The sequence below is a fragment of the Crinia signifera genome, chromosome 2 (assembly GCF_055691185.1).
Source record: "Crinia signifera chromosome 2, ASM5569118v1, whole genome shotgun sequence".
Taxonomy (NCBI): domain Eukaryota; kingdom Metazoa; phylum Chordata; class Amphibia; order Anura; family Myobatrachidae; genus Crinia; species Crinia signifera.
The window spans coordinates 239100274-239122685 of NC_139218.1; the positions used below are offsets into that span (position 1 = coordinate 239100274).

Below are 22412 nucleotides of genomic sequence, written 5' to 3' on the forward strand. Positions count from 1 at the left end.
TCTTAAGTGTGTGTGTGTTTCATTTCACTATTTGTTTTGTTGTAGAACTACAAGTACCAGCGGGCCATTTAATTCCCCACATGCTGGAACTTGTTGATCTCCAAGTCCCTACATGTGGGAGAGGCTTGCTGAGACTTGTAGTTCCATAACAGAACAATAGTTTATTCTATTTTTACACCAAAAATCAGTCCGGTGCCCACTGCCCTGGGGCACCATGAAAAGCCCCAGGCTTCAGCCTGGGCAGGGTTTATCCTGAAGGGGTGACCCCTTTATTGGACCACCCAGTCAGGTTGTTTAATGCTTTAGCCGGGTAACTTGTATAAAGTGTTTCCCCCAGCTGTGGCATTACATTGCTGGCTGTTTGGGCTCGGTGCTGGTTGTCAAAAAACTGGGGGACCCCTATTCATTTTATCCGCCATATTTTGGGAAACCCCAACTTTTTTGGCCCCCTGAATTTCTAAAACCAGGACAGGCTCTGGTTATAGCCGTGTGGGGAGACCACACGCCGTTTTTAAAAAATATATATTTTTTTCTATTTTTTTTACACAGGGCTGCATTGCATGAATCAGACTGATCAGTGCAATGCTGCTGTTTTCTATGGTTTTGGACACGAGCGACAGTTTACACGACTGACTACGCCATCGGAAAATATGAATCCAGGGAATACAGCAGATTAGTAAACTTACTCTCCTACAGTATTCCCGTATTCTTATTTTCCAAGGAATATGGCCAATGCCAGTCATATAAATTTGTACCCGGGATCGGCTGTATCCCAGAACCTTAGTAAATTTCCCCCAGGGAGTGTAACCTGAATTCAGCGCTCCTACAGTAGCTGTATCATACAATCTGGTGAAGCAACATTTATCATCTCTGGTTAAATACTAAAATATTGTAATATATTATACTAATGTGACATGATTCTTGAATGACAAACAAAAAGAGTATTCAAAAATGTTTTCTTGAATTACACTTCATACATAGCACAACATCCCGATTTAATATGCACTTACTGTACAAGAAATGCCTTCCACTTGTCAATACTAACCTTTACCCTTCTCAATATATAAACCAAATAGACTGAATGCAAATTGAATTATCTTATTTCAAAGATAAAACACAACCGGACAATCACTGTTTTACACAAAATTGGAGGCAGTTATATTCTGTATTTTATCACTTACTATTAAAACTATCAGCCAGATATGTACACTAAGGCATATATACACAACTGCATGCTTGACCTACAACTGTCATATATACTGTTGTTTATCATCAGGATGCATCATGAGATATGTATTACTATATATATACCTATGCATGTTACTTTTTTTTCCAACTGTGCATCCTTTTTTTTTCATACATTTGGCTCTCCTTGGCTCCCTGTTGTGTAACTCAAGACACAGTAGAAGAAAGAACTTTTGTTGTTTCAGAACCATGGATAGAGATTTCACTTTACTGGTCTTCAAAAGATGTGAAGTGCTCTTGACGAACTAGTTAATTGAAGATGATCCTTAGCCTTTTGTTAATGCAATCTTTATTTAATATCAATATTGAAAAACATTAGCAGCTTATTTAGTTCCATCTCTAACATTTTCACAAAGAAAAGACTAAGGTAAATAGAAAAAAAGATTCAAAGAGATGGTATACAGGGATAGCGGAAAAGGGCAAGTGAGTGGCTGGAAGGGAGCAGATCACGAGAACCTACAGTTCTTCTGATGTATTGTCACAGTAGAATTCCTGTGTGCTTTTTAAAATCTTAGGTTCATAAGGTAGTCATTTAAACCACTGTTCTGTATATGAGTTCCTCAATATGGCACTATAACAGGTAGTCAGCTGGAGGCTGTAACATTTTTCTTATGTTCTAACTGTAGCTAGTGGAACCAGGTTGAAATGGAATTCATGTATTATCCTGGGGTGGGTGCCTTATTTAGATCAAGTATTTTAAAACATATTGGCATACATGGGGAACATATTTGGCTTTCCATTAGTAGTGGTTTTGTGTTGTATCCAGAAGATCTCTGTCACTGTTATGCTAAGACAGCATGCACAAGGGTTTATTGACCTTTGCCTTTCTCCAATTGTCCTTCCCATATATCTCTCCTAAACAAATGTGTATGGAGTTTGCAGCTATAAGCATCTTATATAATAAATATATAGTAGATAAACTATATAGGTACTTGTGTATGGTGAACCATAGTCTGGAGACAAAGATGACATAACGCATTAATGCCCATTACACTGAATATAACTGTGAATACACACACACACATATACAGTTTCTTAAAGCTCTGCTTTGTCCCTTAAACTGATGTGGTGGCAGCTGTATTGATCATATTATATAACAATGCTATTGTTGTCATAATTTAAGGCACTCGCCAAGAGGAGGTTTTTTTTGTGCAAACAGAACCCCCCCTGCATTTGCCTATGAACAGCCACATACTGTATACACACACACACATATAAACACAGCTATATATGCACATACACCCACATGTATATACACAGCCAAATACACACACAGCTGCATATGCGCATACACCCACATTTATATACACAGCCACACACACACACACATGTACACAGCCACACATGCACATATACACAGCCACATATGCACAGTCAGCCCATAGATGCACACAAAGCCCCAAATGCACATAAACATATATATATATATATATATATATATATATATATATATATATATATATATTAGAGCCTAAGGGATAGGTGGAACCTTGCTGTTTCCCAGCTCCCACCACTGTGAGGACTTACCTACCATACTGCTTCCAGGCTCCCCCTACACTGTGAATAGATGTCATACACATGTGCAAAGCATCTATCACCCGCTACTTACAGTGCTCCCCCCAACTCCCCACAGGGGGACACTAGGAAAACATGACTGTCCTGTTAAAAGTGGTACAGGAGGGAGGAATGTTAAAAGTGTTTCACCAAGATAGGTAGATAGGATTTTTGTTTCTTTGATTGTTTTTATACTAAAACTCAGTAGTAATTTAGCGAATGCATTGTACAAATTCAGAGTAATTGAAAATGAGGGAAACCACATACTTTAATTACACATATTTATTTAGTTTACAGAACTTTACAGAGATTATTTAAGCCATTATCATAATTTCCTGCGTATACAGAGTTTACAATACATATTCTCTACCCCTTGGACAAATATTGTATATATAAAAGGGTTGTTTTGTTTGCCAGGAGCCTTTGCTTCCTAAACTTCCCTCCAAAACTCCAACATGGGCGCAGCCATGTTGGACTCTTTCACTTGATTCTCCTCCACCACTCACAGTGCTTTTTTCAGACAGCTGACTAAGGCAGACAATTAGGTCAGACTTGTATTAAAAAAAATTCTGTTTCTTGACTGGTTTAAATCACACGTACAACATTGCTTCTGCTGAAGATTACAAACAGATTACTCTCGGGGCAAGGAACAACTCCATTCCGATACTAATTTGGATTTTACTGCTGTACGGACTCTCCCTTAATTACTTCTATTCTAAAGCAAACAGCTGCATTACCAGTTATTATCTTGTTCAATAGGGTACGCCTTCAGGCAATCTTCTCTTCAATCATCATCTTTCTAATTTCTTTCAGGATTCTGCCCCATAAGCAAGTGTTAAATAAAACCTCCCAGAGTTCCTACTTTAGCACCCCACAACAACCCAGACCAGATCAGGACCTCAGGCATGAAAGTTAGCAAGGATCTTATGTGTAAATGGGTTGTCAGTTGCTCCAAAAGTTTGCATCAGCAAAGAGATCTGATATAACTTAATTTAAAGATGAGGAAGTAAAATATGTAATATAAAATATTGGAATACTCCTTCTCTTATAGGGTTTGCAAGGATTTTATTATTTTATATAAAAATATATATATATTAAGCAAATATAATTTGATTCTCAATAGTACAGTATGCAATGGACACTTAGGAGGTCTCTCTATAAGATATAGTACTTGTCATATAGAATTACATGGAAGCTTAGGAGATGCTAGAACTACTTGCATAACCTTCGTAAGTTATCCTACCCTATCCTACTCCTCTCTATACTATATACTCATAACCTCCAATATTTGTCTTTATTCACTCATGCATCCCCCTGACCCCTGTCACATTATCATATACACCATGACAAATATTTTCAATTTGGCATAATTATAGCTACTTCCTTGTGCATTGATGCCTATTTCCTTATACAGTAGATTGCAAGCTTGCAAGCAGGGCCTTCCTAAGTCTGTTTGTCAGATAATATCCAGTTTTGTTCTATAACTCTTGTTCAAGTTTTAAAGAGCAACATAATATGCCTCACTATTTACTGTAAGAAACTGTTTTTAATAGTTATAATAGTAATATTATTAATAATCCTTTAATATTTTATATTTTTATATTTGAAGACACGGAATACATTTCTAATTATCTGGTGTCTGTAAACTCTAATCGTGGCTGCTTGGTGGTGTGTGGTAGTTTCTCTGACCCTTCTTTTTACAGTGTCAGGCCACCTGCAGCAGCCTTGTCCCTCATCAAGACCTGGCAGCACTGGAGTGGGGGCGGGCCTAATTCGCCCTTTAGTACGCAGGAGGCAGAAAAGGATGCTGGCCATCTGCAAACTAGGTCTCCGCACCACCATTCATAACAATGTAGAAGAAACATGCCAAGTGTCCTTTACATACTGTACAGCTGAGCAGCACATTCTATGTGCTTAATATATATAATTAAATTTGGTACTTGTGTATTATCATGGTGCCCAATTTGACTACGTACACCGGCGTAGAGATCGCATCACATCACATGCAATCACATGTGATGCGATGGTACTTGAATTACCCCTGGCCGTGGATCACAACGCATTGCACGCAAAGTGCAAGCGATCACATGCTATTTTATCACGTGCAATGCCATGCAATGCGATCACTACACTGAATAAGTCACTAAGCTATTTGCTTAGTGGGCGCCGTGATAATACTTAAGTACCTTAAATTCTTGGAAACGCAATATTAGAGGGATCCCGATATTTCATATTAATTATATGTCTTCATCTTCAAATTACCCTATTACAACATAATAGCCTTGCTGCTCAACATAATACTACTATTAATGTTACAATTACTCAGAATTGTCATTTTACAACAAGCACATGTACTGTACATAATTAAAATACCCAACTAACTGATAGATCTACATGTGAATTACAATGCTAATAACGAAAACATACAATATACATTAGATATTTAAGATGGCACATTTAGACACGCAGTCAGAATTAAATTTAGTTTTCATTGTTTTTTCTGTACTCATTCTACATTAACCATATTATAAACCACCAATTTATTGTTTCTTTTTAACAATTTGATTTAATGAGCTTATCTTAAATAAATAATGTCATATTTCTGTAATATAGGAGGTTATTCTGTTTCACTCGGAAAGGCACAATCACTCTCTAATGGACAAAACCATATGCACTGCAGGTGGGACTGATGTAACATGTGCAGAGAGAGTTAAGGTCCATACACACTGTGCGACTATTCCCAGCGTGTATGGACAGCGAGGATAGCATTCATCGCTGCAGGGAAAGCCGCTCAGTGCATACACACTGAGCGGCTTTCCCTCATAGTGCACCCAATACAGAACTTTCTTTACTTGCTCTTTGTTGACTATTAGAGTAAAGCCATGCAAACTTGGGGAGAACATACAAACTCCAGACACAATTGCCTTCATTACATCACTTCTTGCCTTATCTTTTCTATAGTCCTTCAACAATTGTCCCAATATATATACATACATACATACAGTACATACAGTACATACACACACACACACACACACACACACACACACACACACACACACACATATATATCCCAAAAGAGGGAAAAACAGCACTCAGCAGTCTTTTCAAGAAAGTATAAGTACAGAATTGAATCCAATTGATAGGCAGGCTATCGATTGGATTCAATTCTGGACTTATACTTTGAGAATAATGGTGAGTGCTGTTTTTCCCTCTTTTGGGATCTCTGGGTATATATACACTGCTCAAAAAAATAAAGGGGACACTTAAACAACACAATGTAACGCCAAGTCAATCAAACTTCTGTGAAATCTCACTGTCCGCTTAGGAAGCAACACTGATTGACAATCAATTTTGCATGCTGTTGTGCAAATGAAACAGGTGGAAAATTATAGGCAATTAGCAAGACACCCCCAATAAAGGAGTTGTTCTTCAGGTGGTGACCACAGACCACTTCTCAGAACCTATGCTTTCTTGCTGATGTTTTGGTCACTTTTGATAGCTGGCAGTGCTTTAACTCTAGTGGTAGCATGAGACAGAGTCTACAAACCACACAAGTGGCTCAGGTAGTGCAGCTCATCCAGGATGGCACATCAATGCGAGCTGTGGCAAGAAGGTTTGCTGTGTCTGTCAGCGTAGTGTCCAGAGCATGGAGGCACTACCAGGAGACAGGCCAGTGCATCAGGAGAGGTGGAGGAGGTCGTAGGAGGGCAACAACCCAGCAGCAGAACCACTACCTCTGCCTTTGTGCAAGGAGGAACAGGAGGAGCACTGCCAGAGCCCTGCAAAATGACCTCCAGCAGACCACAAATGTGCATGGGTCTACTAACGGTCAGAAACAGACTGATATGAGGGTAGTATGAGGGCCCGATGTCCACAGGTGGGGTTGGGTTTACAGCCCAACACCGTGCAGGATGTTTGGCACTTGCCAGAGAACACTGAATGGCACATTTGCTACTGGTGCCCTGTGCTCTTCACAGATGAAAGCAGGTTCACACTGAGCACATGTGACAGATGTCACATGTGTGTCTGGAGACGCCAAGGAGAATGTTCTGCTGCCTGCAACATCCTTCGGCATGACCGGTTTGGCAGTGGGTCAGTAATGGTGTGGGGTGGCATTTCTTTGGGGTCAAATAGCATCAATGCCTCCATGTGCTCGCCAGAGGTAGCCTGACTGCCATTAGGTACTGATATGAGATCCTCAGACCCCTTGTGAGACCATAAGCTGGTGGGTTCCTCCTAATGCAAGACAATGCTAGACCTCATGTGGCTGGAGTGTGTCAGCAGTTCCTGCAAGACGAAGGCATTGATGCTATGGACTGCCTTGCCCGCTCCCCAGACCTGAATCCAATTGAGCACATCTGGGACATCATGTCTCGCTCCATTCACCAACAGACTGCACCACAGTTGATACCAAGCTGGTCCATATTGGTCAATCGGTTCCAGAGATATTGCGAATACTGTAAACCAATTTTTTTTTTATTATTTCATTTCATGGCTGTTCTTGTTCTTTGAGGGCAGATTACTCTGGAACTTCTTCAATATGATACTTGTCTCATGTAAATGGGTCAGTTGGTTCAAAAGATATAGCCTGTTAAATTAGATAACTGGTTAAAGGGGGGAGGGGTGGTTTTCTCTCCTCCTCACACCAGAAAATGCAGGGACTAGGCTGGTGTAAAAGGGGTCAACCCGGGAATGCATTTTCTGGTGTGAAAGGGGTATTATTTCAAATAGCAGGGACCTGCAGTGCTCTGAATACAGCCAGGCTCTGCCACTGTCAGTGGCTGTCACTTCTGCCTAGCGTCATTTACCGCGAGCATGTATTCCCCCTTGGCAATGAGCATGTAATCCCACATGGCAACGAGCATGGGACCTCTGGCAATGAGCATGGGACCCTTGATAATGAGCATGTAGATAAGTAGCACTTATGTAGCATAATTTTTAATAGGCACTATGATGTTTGGCATAATACGTAATGGACATAATGATTGTAACTTAATGTGTAATGGACATTATGGTGTAAATGTTTAATGCACGCCTTTGGCGCACAATGTCCCTGTTTATGAAGCGTATTGTGAATTCTGTCTCAATCTGTGTGGCATTATGTGAATTCTGTCTCAATCCGTGTGGCATTATGTGAATTTTGGCTCAATTCATGTGGCATTATGTGAATTTTGGCTCAATCCGTGTGGCATTATGTGAATTTTGGCTCAATCCATGTGGCATTATGTGAATTTTGGCTCAATCCGTATGGCATTTTATGAATTTTGGCTCAATCCATGTGGCATTATGTGAATTTTGGCTCAATCCATGTGGCATGATGTAAATTTTGACACAATCCATGTGGCATTATGTGATTTTTGGCTCATTCCATTTGGCATCATGTGTAAGGGGCAAGTATAATGGGGTCTAGTATTTTGTTGCATAAAGTGTAGAAATTGTATATGGTGTGGTACACTACAGACAAGGACATGCCCCCTGTTGAGTGGCCACACCCCCTTTTCCAAGGCGCGCGCACAACTACATCCTTCGCTTTTGTCGCTATGGTGGGCCTGCGTACTTTAAACGCCAGGGCCTATTTTTAATCGCATTCCCACCCTCTCTCTGCCGCTCTCTTAGCATGACCACTGGCACCACTAACACTGCCCCTCCCCCACCCAAATCCTCTTTTATCATGGTGCCCCCCTGTCATTTTATCCTGGATCTGCACCTGGTGATATATGGAAGTTGAATAAACCAGTCATGCATTTCATGGGTACCCTGCACTCTTCTTCAGACTATTTTTATGCCAAGTAGACAGGAAATTGTAGATGTCATTTCATACTGGAGCACTACCACCAAGGCAGGATTAACAGTGGTGACTAAAGAATAGTGCATACAGTGTGCCTCCTACTCCTAAAGGCCAGATGTATCAAGCTTCAAAAAATGATAAAATGGAGAGTGATAAAAAGCCAACCAATCAGCACCTAAATGCCTTGTTACAGGCTAGGTTTGAAAAATGACATGTAGGAGCTGATTGGATGGTTGCTTATCACTCTCCACTTTTTGAAGCTTGATACATCTGGTCCTAAGTTCCTTAACAGCATTTAAATTAATTTAACAGCAGAATAGCTCTGGTCAGGTTTCTGGAAAATCAGCAGATCTCCACTAAAGGGAGGCATTCAGAGATTCATATTGAATGGGCACTGAGGATTAATATTAATATGAGGAGTATGTGTGTCATACTGGGGTGTCAGAATGTTGTTTACTGGGGGGCGCTGGGGTATAGTATTAATATGGGTATTCTACTCTATTGGGCAATACAGTATGTGCTGTACTGGGGTGCACTGGGGCATAATATTAATATGGAAGTTCTGTGTGGCATACTAGGTAGGCACTGGTGCATAATATTAAGATGATGTTCTGTGAGTTATTCTGTAGTACAGTGTGTGTGACATACTGGAATCGGCTGTTTTCTTACTGGGCAAAGTGTATTTAAATGTTATGCTAAATAAATAAGAAGTAGATTCTGGTTGGTTTCCCATAGCATCATCCTATGTTAAACAGAACTCCCATCTTCGTAAATTTCCCCCATTATTTTTTTTATGCATATCCAAACTCTTATTGTTTATACATCTGAATGGGGCAATATTGATAATCATCATGTATATCATTTAATATTAATACTCTGCAAAAATAAAAAAAAGTAATCATTAAAAGTTAAATTTTACTATTGTTTGGTGCACCAATATAGGACATCTCTCTTCTTCTCTCGTATTTTTAATATTAATACTCATCTTTAAACACAGTATAACATGTCATTTTATGAGAGTCTTGGGCGAAGAGAGGCTTTATGATAACAGCAATAAATTTTACGTTTATTTTTAATTTGCACAGCAATAATTCCATGTAAGCAGCATGCTTTAATAACATGGCTCTGCAGTTTACTCAATATGAGGTGGTGTAAGTATCTATATACTGTATCTAACTATCTATACAATTCATCACTTCATTGTTTAATGCTTAAATCAATGTGGCTTCTACATAACAAGTTGTTTTTTACATTACTTAGAAAATGAAAAACTCATATAAATCAATTTTGCAACCCTAAATATTTAACTTTGTATAATTGTGTTGAGGTGTTTATTAGCGGCCCATCTTTTATTATAGTCAGTGAGATTGGTATTGTAAAATGGCCAGTAGTTTTCATTTATAAATATCTGAGAATCAATATAATATACTAACAGATAAAATACTCTTAGGGTAAGTTCTCCTATGCAGCCTTATTTTAATATATTCGTTATACACAATAGTATATACCAAAAGTCCAAATTGTCACAGGACAGTCCTGATTTTCAGCAGTCAAAGAAACTTGGCCTGTTGAAAAATTGTCATGCACTAAATAGGCGTAGGATGGTCGGATCTTGGTTTGGGCCTAGTTTGTCCTGAATTTGTTTTTGAGAGCATTAGCAGATACAGTATGGACTTTATAGTGAATAAATTAAGGAACATGGAGAGTGCACTAATGGAGCAGCCAAACCCAGACCACCTTGAATATGTCACATTACATATGCAATATACCTGGACCAAAAAACAAATAAGGGGATCTTTGGGAGCTTCACCGCCGGTATTGGTATTTTATTGATATCTCAAATAAAACAGAGAAAACAGAATAGTGTGATGCTGTTAACACAATGTATAGGCAATCTTTGAGTGTGATAAATGGAATTGTACAGTCCTCTATGTCTACTAAAATGTAGTCACTGATGCTTATGGGATGAGGGAATGACCTCAATGGCGTTTTCTCTCACTGTAGTCCATTTTTCATCCTCTCATGGATGTTTGTGGTAAGTAACCCAGAAAAGAGAAGAATTGCAATAGTGTAATCCCTTACACACCATACATGAATATTAACAATGAGGGGAAAGTGGAACCATACCCTTAATAATGGTCTACTCTTACATAGCAAACAATAAAGCATAAGTAGCATTCTTCCAATTTGAACTTCCCCGGTACATGTATGGAAGCCAAAGTTTCTTTTTCAAGGCACACAGTATGTACTTTACCTTATGTAAACAGAAAGTTCTTGGTTTTGAAGATTCGTCCCTGAACTCGTAAATGCTGCATTATAGAAACATAGGCCCTTATTCTGATCGGTGCGGAAATTCCCGCATGCGGACGGACCGCCGATGTTGATCGTCTGCGCATGTGCAGAGGTCACTCTGCGCATGTGCAGGCGATTTCGCCGCACGTATTCTTTATACGCCGCACAGGGGGCGTAGAGGGGCGTGAGGGGCTACTTAGCCTCATTACCCTATGCATACGCCCCCCGTTTCATGGGCGTTCCCATGCAAACGCGGGGCGTATGCATGGTAATGAGGCCGTGACGCGTGGGTACGGGGCGGGCATCTGACATCGCCGGATGTCAGCTGCCCGCCCCCATACATGATTTCACACGGACAAGTGTCCGTGTGGTCTTGTGTTGCGGGACCTGGTGGAGCGTGCGGCCCTGCATTCGATGTTCGGCGACCATCGAATGCAGGGGCTGCTCCCAAGACGGAGGAGGCGTATCCCCGTCCAATTTCATGCGGATCGCCACATATCCGCATACGGACGGCAGGTGGCGATCCGTATGGAAGGCGGGGATTCGCCTGCACGGTTGCGGCCGCATATTTCTGATCGGGCCGCACCGATCAGAATAAGGGCCCTAGAAACATAGAAACATAGAATTTGACGGCAGATAAGAACCATTTGGCCCATCTAGTCTGCCCCTTTTTTACCCTTCAGGTAAACTCAACCCTTTTTAATCCTTATTTCTTTGTAAGGATATTCATATGCCTATCCCAAGCATGTTTAAATTGTTCTACTGTCTTAGCCTCTACCACCTCTGATGGGAGGCTATTCCACTTATCCACTACCCTTTCTGTGAAGTAATTCTTTCTAACATTTCCCCTGAACCTACCTCCCTCCAGTTTCAGTGCATGTCCTCGTGTTTTATTACTTGTTTTCCTTTGAAGAAAATTTCCCACCTGTACTATGTTAAAACCCTTGATATATTTGAAGATTTCTATCATGTCCCCTCTTTCCCTTCTCTGCTCCAAACTATACATGTTAAGATCTTTTAGTCTATCCAGGTAAGTTTTGTGAAGTAGGCCATGAACCATTTTAGTTGCCCTTCTTTGTACACTCTCCAATGTATTTATATCCTTCTGAAGATATGGCCTCCAGAACTGGACACAGTATTCCAGATGAGGTCGTACCAATGACCTATAAAGTGGCATTATTACGTCTTTTTTTTCTGCTACTGATTCCTCTCCCTATGCAACCAAGCATCTGACTAGCCTTCCTCATTGCTTTGTTACATTGCCTCCCTGCCTTTAAGTCACTTGAAATAGTGACTCCTAGATCTCTTTCCTCCTCAGTAGTTTCCATTATAGTACCCTTGATACTATATTGAGCCTTTGGGTTTTTGAGTCCCAAGTGCATAATTTTGCATTTTTTAGCATTAAACTGTAGTTGCCATTCTCTTGACCAATTCTCAAGTTTACTTAGATCATCAGTCATTTGATTTACCCCTCCTGGTGTGTCTAATCTGTTGCATATCTTTGTATCATCTGCAAAAAGGCATACTTTCCCTTCAATACCATTTGCAATGTCACTAACAAAGATATTAAAGAGCACTGGTCCAAGTACAGATCCCTGGGGTACTCCACTGGTAACATGTCCCTCCATAGAATGCACTCCATTTACGACAACTGTCTGTTTCCTATCCTGCAACCAGGTTCTTATCCATTTAATTGTTTTATAATCCAATCCCACACTTTCAAGTTTATTTAGCAGCCTGCGATGTGGGACAGTGTCAAATGCCTTACTAAAGTCTAGATATGCCACATCTACAGCCCCCCCTTCATCTAGTATTTTGGTCACTGAGTCAAAAAAGTCAATGAGACTTGTTTGGCATGATCTCCCTGCAGTAAAACCATGCTGTTTTGGATCCTGTAAGTTGTTTAATTTAAGATATTCCACTATTCTTTCTTTTAATAGTGTTTCCATTATTTTCCCTACTACTGATGTAAGGCTCACTGGTCTGTAGTTACTTGCTTCTTCTTTGCTTCCGCTTTTGTGCAGTGGAACTACATTTGCTTTTCTCCAGTCCTCTGGAACTGCACCTGTATCTAGTGACTGGTTGAATAAATCTGTTAATGGCGCTACCAACACATCTTTTAGTTCTTTTAGTATCCTTGGATGCACTCCGTCTGGCCCCATTGATTTATCCACTTTCAGTCTTGAAAGTTCTGTTAGGACTTTCTCCCTAGTAAAGGTACCTCCATCTACCTTATTTTTATGAATGTCCTTGCAACTTAACTGTGGTCCCTTCCCTTCTCCTTCTATAGTGAATACAGAGCAAAAGTAATTATTTAGATGATCTGCAATTGCCTTGTCTCCCTCCACCAAATTCTCAGTGTCTGTCCGCAGTCTTATTATTCCTCCATTTGATTTTCTCCTTTCATTTATATACTTAAAAAAAGTTTTGTTTCCTTTATCTACCGACTGAGCCATTTTCTCCTCAGCTTGTGCCTTGGCACGCCTGATCACTTTCTTAGCCTCTTTGCGTCTGGCAAGATACACTTCTTTGTCATTATTATTTTGAGTCTGCTTGTATGTCCTAAAGGCCATCTTTTTTGCTTTTACACTAGTTGATACCTCTTTTGTAAACCACACTGGCTTCCTTTTCCTGGTACTTTTCTTAACCCTTTTGATACAAAGGTCCGTTGCCTTTAGTATTGCACTTTTTAATTTTCTCCACCTCTCCTGCACTCCTTTCAAGTTCGTCCAATCCGCTAATGAGTCGCTTAAACATCTCCCCATTTTTGCAAAGTCAGCCTTCCTAAAATCCAACACCTTAGTTTTTGTGTGACTGGAGTTGGACCCTGCCTTGATACTAAACCATACTGCTTGATGATCACTGGATCCCAGGTTCTCACCCACATATATGTCTGATATCCTGTCACCATTTGTGAGTATTAAATCTAATATTGAGTCTTTGCGAGTAGGCTCCCTCACCAATTGCTTGAGAGAGGCTCCCTGTAGGGAATTTAGAAATTTGCCACTTGTAGATGATCTTGCAAAAGACTCCTCCCAATTCACATCAGGTAGATTAAAGTCTCCCATGATTATGACTTCTCCCTTTAAAGCCATTTTAGTGACATCAAGCAATAGGCTCCTGTCCAAATCCTGCCTCTGGCCTGGTGGCCTATAGATGACCCCAGTACAAATAATGTCCTTCTCCCCCATTTCTATGGTCACCCAAAGGGCCTCAGTTTTTTCTTCAATGTTTTGTATTAAAGTAGCATTTATGTTTTTCTTTACATACATTGCTACCCCTCCTCCGATTCTTCCCATTCTGTCCTTCCTAAATAAATTGTATCCTGGTATAGCTACGTCCCAGCCATGGTTCTCATTCCACCATGTCTCTGTGATAGCCACAATGTCTAGGTCATCCCTTGTCATTATTGCAATTAGATCAGGAATTTTGTCTCCTAGGCTTCTAGCATTTGCACACATAGTTTTTAAAATTTTGCCTGTGCATCTGTTATTCCTAGCCATGTTCATACAGTACAAAATCGAAATCTAAAGTTGAAATTACCTGTTTGATGATGTTGTTCAATGTCTGTTTTTATTTTTTTATAAATATGAATATTAACTAAAATCTGCTTTTATGCATAATAATTATGATTATTCATAATTATTAGGATTTATAAGTGAATATTTATAGAAGATAAAGAGTACATTAAATTATAGTACTTTAAATTATAATTAAATTTCACTTAACCTGTGATGAAGATTACAGTGCTGCAAGGTACATTGCATAATGTGCTCAAATGCCTCTCAGCAGCAGGGCATCCCTGGAAACCTTCTGCAATGTTGGCAAGCACATATATGTTAATGCAAGAAGTGTTTTAACGGGCTATAGCGAAAGCCAACATGACTTTCTTCAGTAAAAGCTCGTCAACATACTACTGATAAGTCAAAGGCTATCTCCCATCAGTAACACTTTAGGCAGGACAATCTTGGTAAGAGAGGACTGTTCCCTCATTCTATGTATATGACTGCAGGAGATGGGAGGTTTGCCCTGATTCCAATTAGGTACTGTACATCTATCATTTGGAAGATGTGTGTTAGGTAATCTTTCACATACTTGCTCCCAAGATTTGGGAAGTACCATGATGGAGGGCAATGACCATAATGATGCTTCTCAGCTACCCACTTTATAGCCAACCCTGTCTTTATAATGCCATCATTTAAAACATAGGTTGTCATTCAGATGTAGTTTTAATTTCAGTAACTGCTCCTTTTATTGAAGGAACAGCACTAGTATGACAATGTGTGACACCTCCTGCTGCATTACTGAATCATTCAATATCCAATCAACTCCAACACCATCGGCCAGCTGCGTGACCCTTCTCCCTAGGAGAAATCTGTGTTCTCTGATGGAGATCCTAACTTCTTCGCTCCTCTGCAACAGTGGCAATGTACCACCTCTACAAATGGCATCAGAATGTCAATCACTGACCGTCTGACGCCGTCTTGCATCCATCGTTGCACAACCCATTTACGCATAGACAGAACGGGTCCTGCAAATGCACAAACTACTGATAATCTGTGCCTGCTACAGATGTAGCAACTCCAACCACATCTGAATGACCCCCAAGCATCTGAGGAGGCCATAGTTCTGGGGGTCCATAGTGACACAATACTCCCCATATCCTATACTGAATACATCTAGTTCCCCTTTATGAATTCCGCCAGAGGGGAATGAAAATAAAGCAGACAAGATTAGTCCTTCTCTAAGTATGACCGAAGAAATAATCCAAAATCCATACTATTTATACTTATGCATACGATTTTTAGAACATCAGGGAGTACGAATAATGAGGAATAAAGCAGTGGTGAAATAAATACAGTACATACATTCTGACCTTATTAAGAGATGACATTTGCAGCTGGTAAGAATCTGCCAACTCACTTTTAGAGGACATTTGCTTTAACAGAAGCTCGCCCTCATGTTACCTCCCAGAATGACATCTACATGCTTCTAGGTGATTCCTAGGTAATTCAAACACGGGGATAAATCAAGTGGCAACATGACAACAGCCACAGAGCACAGACAGTAAAAATGAGATGTGACGGAGGATGACTTATCAACAGAATTATAAAGGTTCTAGCATAGTCTTCATTCACTTGTACTGTAGAATGCTATTCAGACCATTGTGCTTTTTAATTGCACCTTGACAATCACACACAGATATATTAATTAGTGTTATGGGAATTGGAATGTACAGGCAAGAAACATGGATGAACTCATTGATTATTCCAGAGCTGGAACTGAGCAGTGCAGTGATCGATCGGTTTTGACCATTAACATTAAGATCTTAAAACACATCTACAGTATGAACAATGCATCAAAAGGACAGCTCACCGAGTAGTAATAGGAAGCTGATTCCATTTACAGAAAAACCGAACCACAATCCATTTTCTCCTTTTTTATTTCACAAGTGATTGGTAAACTAACTACCATAGTAGTTTCCTTTGATTGCACTTGTTCCATATTTACAGAAGCTCATAAACATATTCACAGTTATTTCCCATTTTTGTACAGTTTTACGCAACATGGAAAGACATGAAAAGTATTCAAAGAGTAATGTACAAATAAATTCACAAAGGGGCATTTATAAATGCTATTATACCTTGGGATCCGGACACTGGGTTGACATGGATTAGTTTGACCACTATTGGTTGTTCAGCATTAGATCTACATGAACCATAGGTCCACACAAGCAAAGGGTCGACGTGGTAACAGCCAACACATAAAAAAAAAGGCCAACATGAGTTTTTCACCATTTTTTCACCATTTTTTGAACTTTTTCATTCTTTACTGTTCATCTAGAATTGAAAATCGTAAAGTGTTCAGACTGCAGCAGTAGCAGTGAAGTACCTGGCCCTGGAGCATGGTGAGCGAGCCATGTGCGGGTACAGGGTACACTTATTGGGGATCCACACGCTAAAATGTAAGAATTAAAACCATAAAAATGTGAAAAACTCATGCTGACCTTTTCATGTTTCGACCATCTCGCCTTTAAACTTTTGCTTGTGCTTCTCTTTGTCCAATTAGAACCTTGTGCATGCCGACCTTTTGGGGTCAACCTAGACCATGTTGACCTTATTACTGTTGACCCTATAATCCATATCCTACACCTGTATAATAGATATCACAAATGCCCCTCTGTTTATTTGTTATATATTTATTATTTATGAACAGTTTTGTATATAGCGCATACATTTTCCGCAGCGCTTTACAGAGAATATTTGAACATTCACATATTTGAACATACAATCTATATTCCCTACCACATATACACGCACACAGACATTCTACGGTCAATTAGCCTACCAGAATATTTTTGGATTGTGGGAGGAAACCGGAGTACCTGGAGGAAACCCACGCAAATACGGGGAGAATATACAAACTCTGCCCAGTTAGGGCCATGGTGGGAATCAAACCCATAATCTCAGCGCTGTGCTGTGTGGCAGTAATGCTAACCATTACACCATCCGTACTGCCCCATATTTGCAACACATTAATTAAAAAAGAAAATTACTTAACAGTAAACAAATCGACACAGTAAATTTACAGACACAGCAAAGAAAGTAGCTAATCTGGGATGTCCTAAAATGACTGTGCATTGTTTGGGGAACATTGACGGTTATTCAAACTTAATGCAAATGTAACATGCGGAGATAGTTAGATTTGGGTTAAGTATGTTCAAATTGAAATTGAAATTGCTGTGTAAGAATAAAGCAGCCAGTATTTACCCTGCACATAAACAAAATAACTCAATCAAATCTAACTCTCTCTGCACATGTTACATCTGCCCCACTTGCAGTGCAGCATGGTTTTGCATAACACATCTGCAGCACTAGCTGCCCATACAATGTTAGCTATACACATAGCAGTCAATCAAATATAGAAATGCTTTCATTTTCTAGCCCCACTAGAAGAATGAGAGATCGGGATCTGATTGGATGCAATGGATTATAGCACCTTTTAATCATATACACATGATCTATTTTGTCTTGCAGGTTAACATTTTACTTAAAAGAAGCAAATTTGCCCAAAAGGGATACAACTCAAGATAAAATAATGAGCTCAGCAGTACACAGACGAAAGCACTAGTATGTTATGCAAACACTATGCAGAGCACACGTTGGGGGAATATACAGTAATAATGAGTTGTCAAAATCACATATTTTCAGCAATTTTTGTAGCAGTTTTTAAAGCTGCACTTTTAAAAAGTTTACCTTTCAAAAATATTTTAAATCTTGTTCCACAAATCATGGAAAGCTGCAATTTTGACATATTACACCTTATTATATTACCTTAAAAAGTACTCTTAAGGTAGGTATACATTATATAATATGTACAATAATGATATTATTAACAATATCATTGTGTATATCATTAAGTGTGTACCCACTATATCGTTAACAATGTATGCTCCGCACATGTCGTTAATGATACCCCTATCATCTGAACATGCATACAAATCTGTCGATATCATCAGTGACTAAATGTTCTGTGGCGGTCCCATTGACGTCACTGAATGATATTATCAACAATATTGTTCAGTGTTTAAGCTGTAGATCATTTGTGCCAATATTATAGTGTGCATGTGGCATTACATTTGCCCTTTTTTTTTTTTATAAACTTATTTTTATTATTTTCAAGAAGTATACAGATATAAATATACAATATCCAATGCTGGGAGGGGATCAGTGCACATTATCAAGGGTAAAAACAGTCCATGAGGCACAAAACTGTCGGACCCAGACCACGGATCACGGGTAGCATCTTGTACAACAATTTCTAGATAAAGAGCTTATATCTTTAGCTTATAGTCCCGAAATTTGACCCGGTAGGGCCAATTTAAATCTTGAAAATGCGAGACGGCACACCTTGGTGAATAAACTCACTGTCCCACTCAATCCCAAAATATATCTTTCAATATAAATATAATTTGGCAATACATGTAAAAGAAAACAGAGAGAGAAAAAAAAGGGGGGGGGGGAGAGATAAGGAGAGTTGGGGGAGGGGTTGCCCTTTTTTTTATAAACTTCAGTAGATTTCAGGCTGACAAATCTTGTCGCCTGTACACACTGCACGATGCAGTGGTACAACTGTGCAAAGTTCCATGCCATGTTTCATTTAGCAGTATGGCATCTTTAATGATATCTTCTGATTGACCGCACAGCACAGCGAACCAAAATATATCATTACCTAAACCACAATAATGTGCAATTGCAGGTACACACTGCACAATTCAGATGATATGTTGCTTGAATTGGAGCACAAACAGAGTGCACATTCCGGCCATCTTCATTTAAAGTAGTGCAGGCTCTACAAATGAAATACACTAGATTGAATTAGTTTCAGTGTCATCCGCCATGTAGAAAGACGTAATCCAGTAATTACACCTGATTGTAGTGATCTGCTTATCTGCACATGGTTAAATCCAGAATATGCAGACATCATTGTAGCAACATGAATGTGTACATTTAATGATGATCAGAAGAAATAAGTTTATCGAACATAGCATTAATATCCTTCTTATGAAATAAGGTTACAGAAGCATTATTATTGAGATTAGGATGAACTCTATATGAATATTTCATGATAATATAAGTACTGATGGCACCTGCAGCATTTTCTTCCTGGGTGTAAGCAATTTATCTGCTACTACAGAGACTTCTTTCTAACATAAACATAATTACTATGCCCAAACATTCTCATTGGCTTTCAATGGTTACAGTTTAGTCAACAAAACAGAGCAAAACACACAACACTGTTTTTTAATTGGTCCATCATAAAAATGATACTTAAACTACTGGGCTGTAGATAAGAGCCATATTATACTGCACTATGATAACTGATAGTAAACACTGATCATTCTCTCCTAGAATGATATACATCATAGAAGCCCCAGTGCAGCTTCAGGAGGCTTGTGGATGACTGAACTTAGAAACAACATGTGAGGTCACAGAGCCAGGTTTACAAATGGCAGAAAGCAATCACAGCTGCTAAGAAGCCAGTCAGAATAATCACTTCCATTACAATGCAACGTGTAAACTGTAATAATTATATAACCGTGTCCCCAGGTCCAATGGCATATGTGCCCTTTCTCAGTCAGCTGGTGAGATTTGAGGCTTCTTATTTCTGCAGTGTAACGGTTTACTCATATCACTGAAATTATTTTGGTGAAGAATGCCACCATATAGATAACTGCAATAATTCAGCGATGATACATTCAAAATATCAAATGTGACATTGTTATATTAAATACAGAATAATCACATAAGCATGTTTTTATAAGACTAGGTCATTGTAGTGCAGTAAATGTTCAAGGTAACTTATTTTCTATATTATCTCATGTATGTTATCACATTGTTACCCAATATACAATAAATAGCATCACAATGTGTGCATATGTATATGTTATACAGTATTATATTGCCATTCAGTCCTACATACCATTGAGTTGCCTGTAGACTATGTCCTCTAATAGAGAGAGCCTTTTCAGCACTGCTTCCTGGATAGGACTGGCCCCATGAGTGGTAAGGTTTGTCACCTCTGCCCTTGGATGGATCTCATGGAAGGACTCACCACCTTTCACGGTAATTGGTCTACACTTAGCCAAAAACAAGACAAATCCAGCAACAGCTATTAGGTTCAACACCAACAAGATTTTAACTCTTCTCAGAGAAGCCATCAACCTCCACAATCTCGTTTCTTCAGTTTGTCTTTGAATATCTGAAGTTTTTGCCAATGTCTATGTTGGTTTGGAAGCAGTTAAACATCCCTGTAAACAGGAAAAAAAAAGCTAAATTCCAAGTTGAAATATTCAGAAGTAGTGTTACCGGTGACAGCAAAAACTTCTCAATACTACTGATGACAACAGGGGAAGAACACAATCTGATAGAGCGAACTGACTTCAGATCTTGAATCCAAAATTGCCCGGCCAATCAAAGTGCAGTATTTTTACAGGTGCCTGTACAAACATTTGCAGAGGAGGATGTGTCCAGGAAGCCATACAATGAGAGTTTAGAAACCGGGTAACAATCTGGAACTAAGATAGTTTACAAAGCCTTCTATCCAGATGACGGAAAAAAGCCAACTGGGAATTGTTGCCACTGTAGCATATGTATATTTAATTGTGAGTCCAGCAAATGTCCAGAGATTTGAGTTCTTTACCTACAAGGTCCAGTGAGAAGCAGTCAAAGCACAAGCTTGAACTTCAGTGACATCCAATATACAGCAGCAATGTGGATGAACAAGCACAGCATTGGAATCCTATTAAATATTCTCACTGTAGATACTGTAGATGCAAAGCAAAAGCCACACACATAACTAGAGTCTTAAAAAAATACATTAGCCTGTAAAGTTCCTCATAGGCTTCAGCAAGATAAATGTAACTGAATAAAAATGATAATAATGACAAGTCTTCTTATCTCTTGCTGCAATATATTTGCAGAGGGCACATAGTAACTAGCAAGTGCTGGTCAGGCAAATAAGTCAGTAGCAGTCTTCATCACAGCACAGAAGGACAAGTGTGAATGTGGGAAGAGAATATTGCAGAGGAAATTGACAATGCGGCAAAGCTTCCCTGAACTCTTGATTCCAACCTGAGCTCAGCAGCAGCATCAGCTGCGGTCTTAGGAGCTGATTCCTCCCATCACATCCCACTCTTGTCAGGCTCCAGCAGCAGCACTATCCCTCTCAGTGTGCAGTCCATGGAAGGAAGCAGAGTCTCAGGTGATGGTGATGGTGCTGCCTTGGTCCTGGTGCTGCTGTAGCTGGGGAAGCTTACTGCTTGTGCTGGAAGAAGAAGCTGCTTTCTCCTGTGCTCCCATTTCTCTTAGCTGGTTATTTCTGTGCAGAGACATCCTCCTGTGTGCTGCCTGAATCCCAGGCTACATGCCTACAGAAAGGCTGCAAGGAAAATCTGGTGTGGATTTATGGATCTGCAGCTGGATACATGCAATGCTCTGAACAAGGCTTTACTGTCCTGTTTACACAATTTAAGTGGTCATTTCTCAGCAACACTGGGGAGGTACCACCTCAACGAATTACTACATAGTGCAGCATAGATAACAAGAATAATGCTGCAATAAAGAATACATTTTATTATACTGTAGAACTGAAATGAATCGTGTGTGGATCCACATGCTACATTATGAACAGTAGACAACAAGTAATATTATACTACAGCTTGGCTACATTTCAAGAATGATATCACATAAGGGAAAATGAGCAATGCCACTATTTGCTATTGCTCCAGCCATAAAAGCAACCTCCAGTCATATTGAAAAGACATAATCAATTTTTAATACTATGACCCTGTACACATTGCTGAAAATATTTCAAATAATTATGTTTACAATGAGGCAGTTAGTTTAGCCATTATTAAAAATAAAATAAAAAATCATTGGTTGCAAAACAATTAATAGAGATGACCAATACAGTGTAATGAGAAACGACTCTCTGTACCACATAGGTGCTTTCCCTGTCTGCTGCTGCT

General features: G+C 39.4%; 1 protein-coding gene across 1 annotated transcript in view; it reads right to left on the reverse strand.

Moving 5' to 3' along the window:
- Positions 1-21878, reverse strand: part of GALNT17 (polypeptide N-acetylgalactosaminyltransferase 17) — a 369771-nt gene extending 347893 nt beyond the window's left edge. Inside the window, exon 1 of the mRNA XM_083174082.1 lies at positions 20366-21878. Coding sequence (XP_083030208.1) covers positions 20366-20603 — 238 coding nt within the window. The 5' untranslated portion in view covers positions 20604-21878. The remainder of the gene's footprint in view (positions 1-20365) is intronic.
- Positions 21879-22412: the final 534 nt, after the last annotated feature.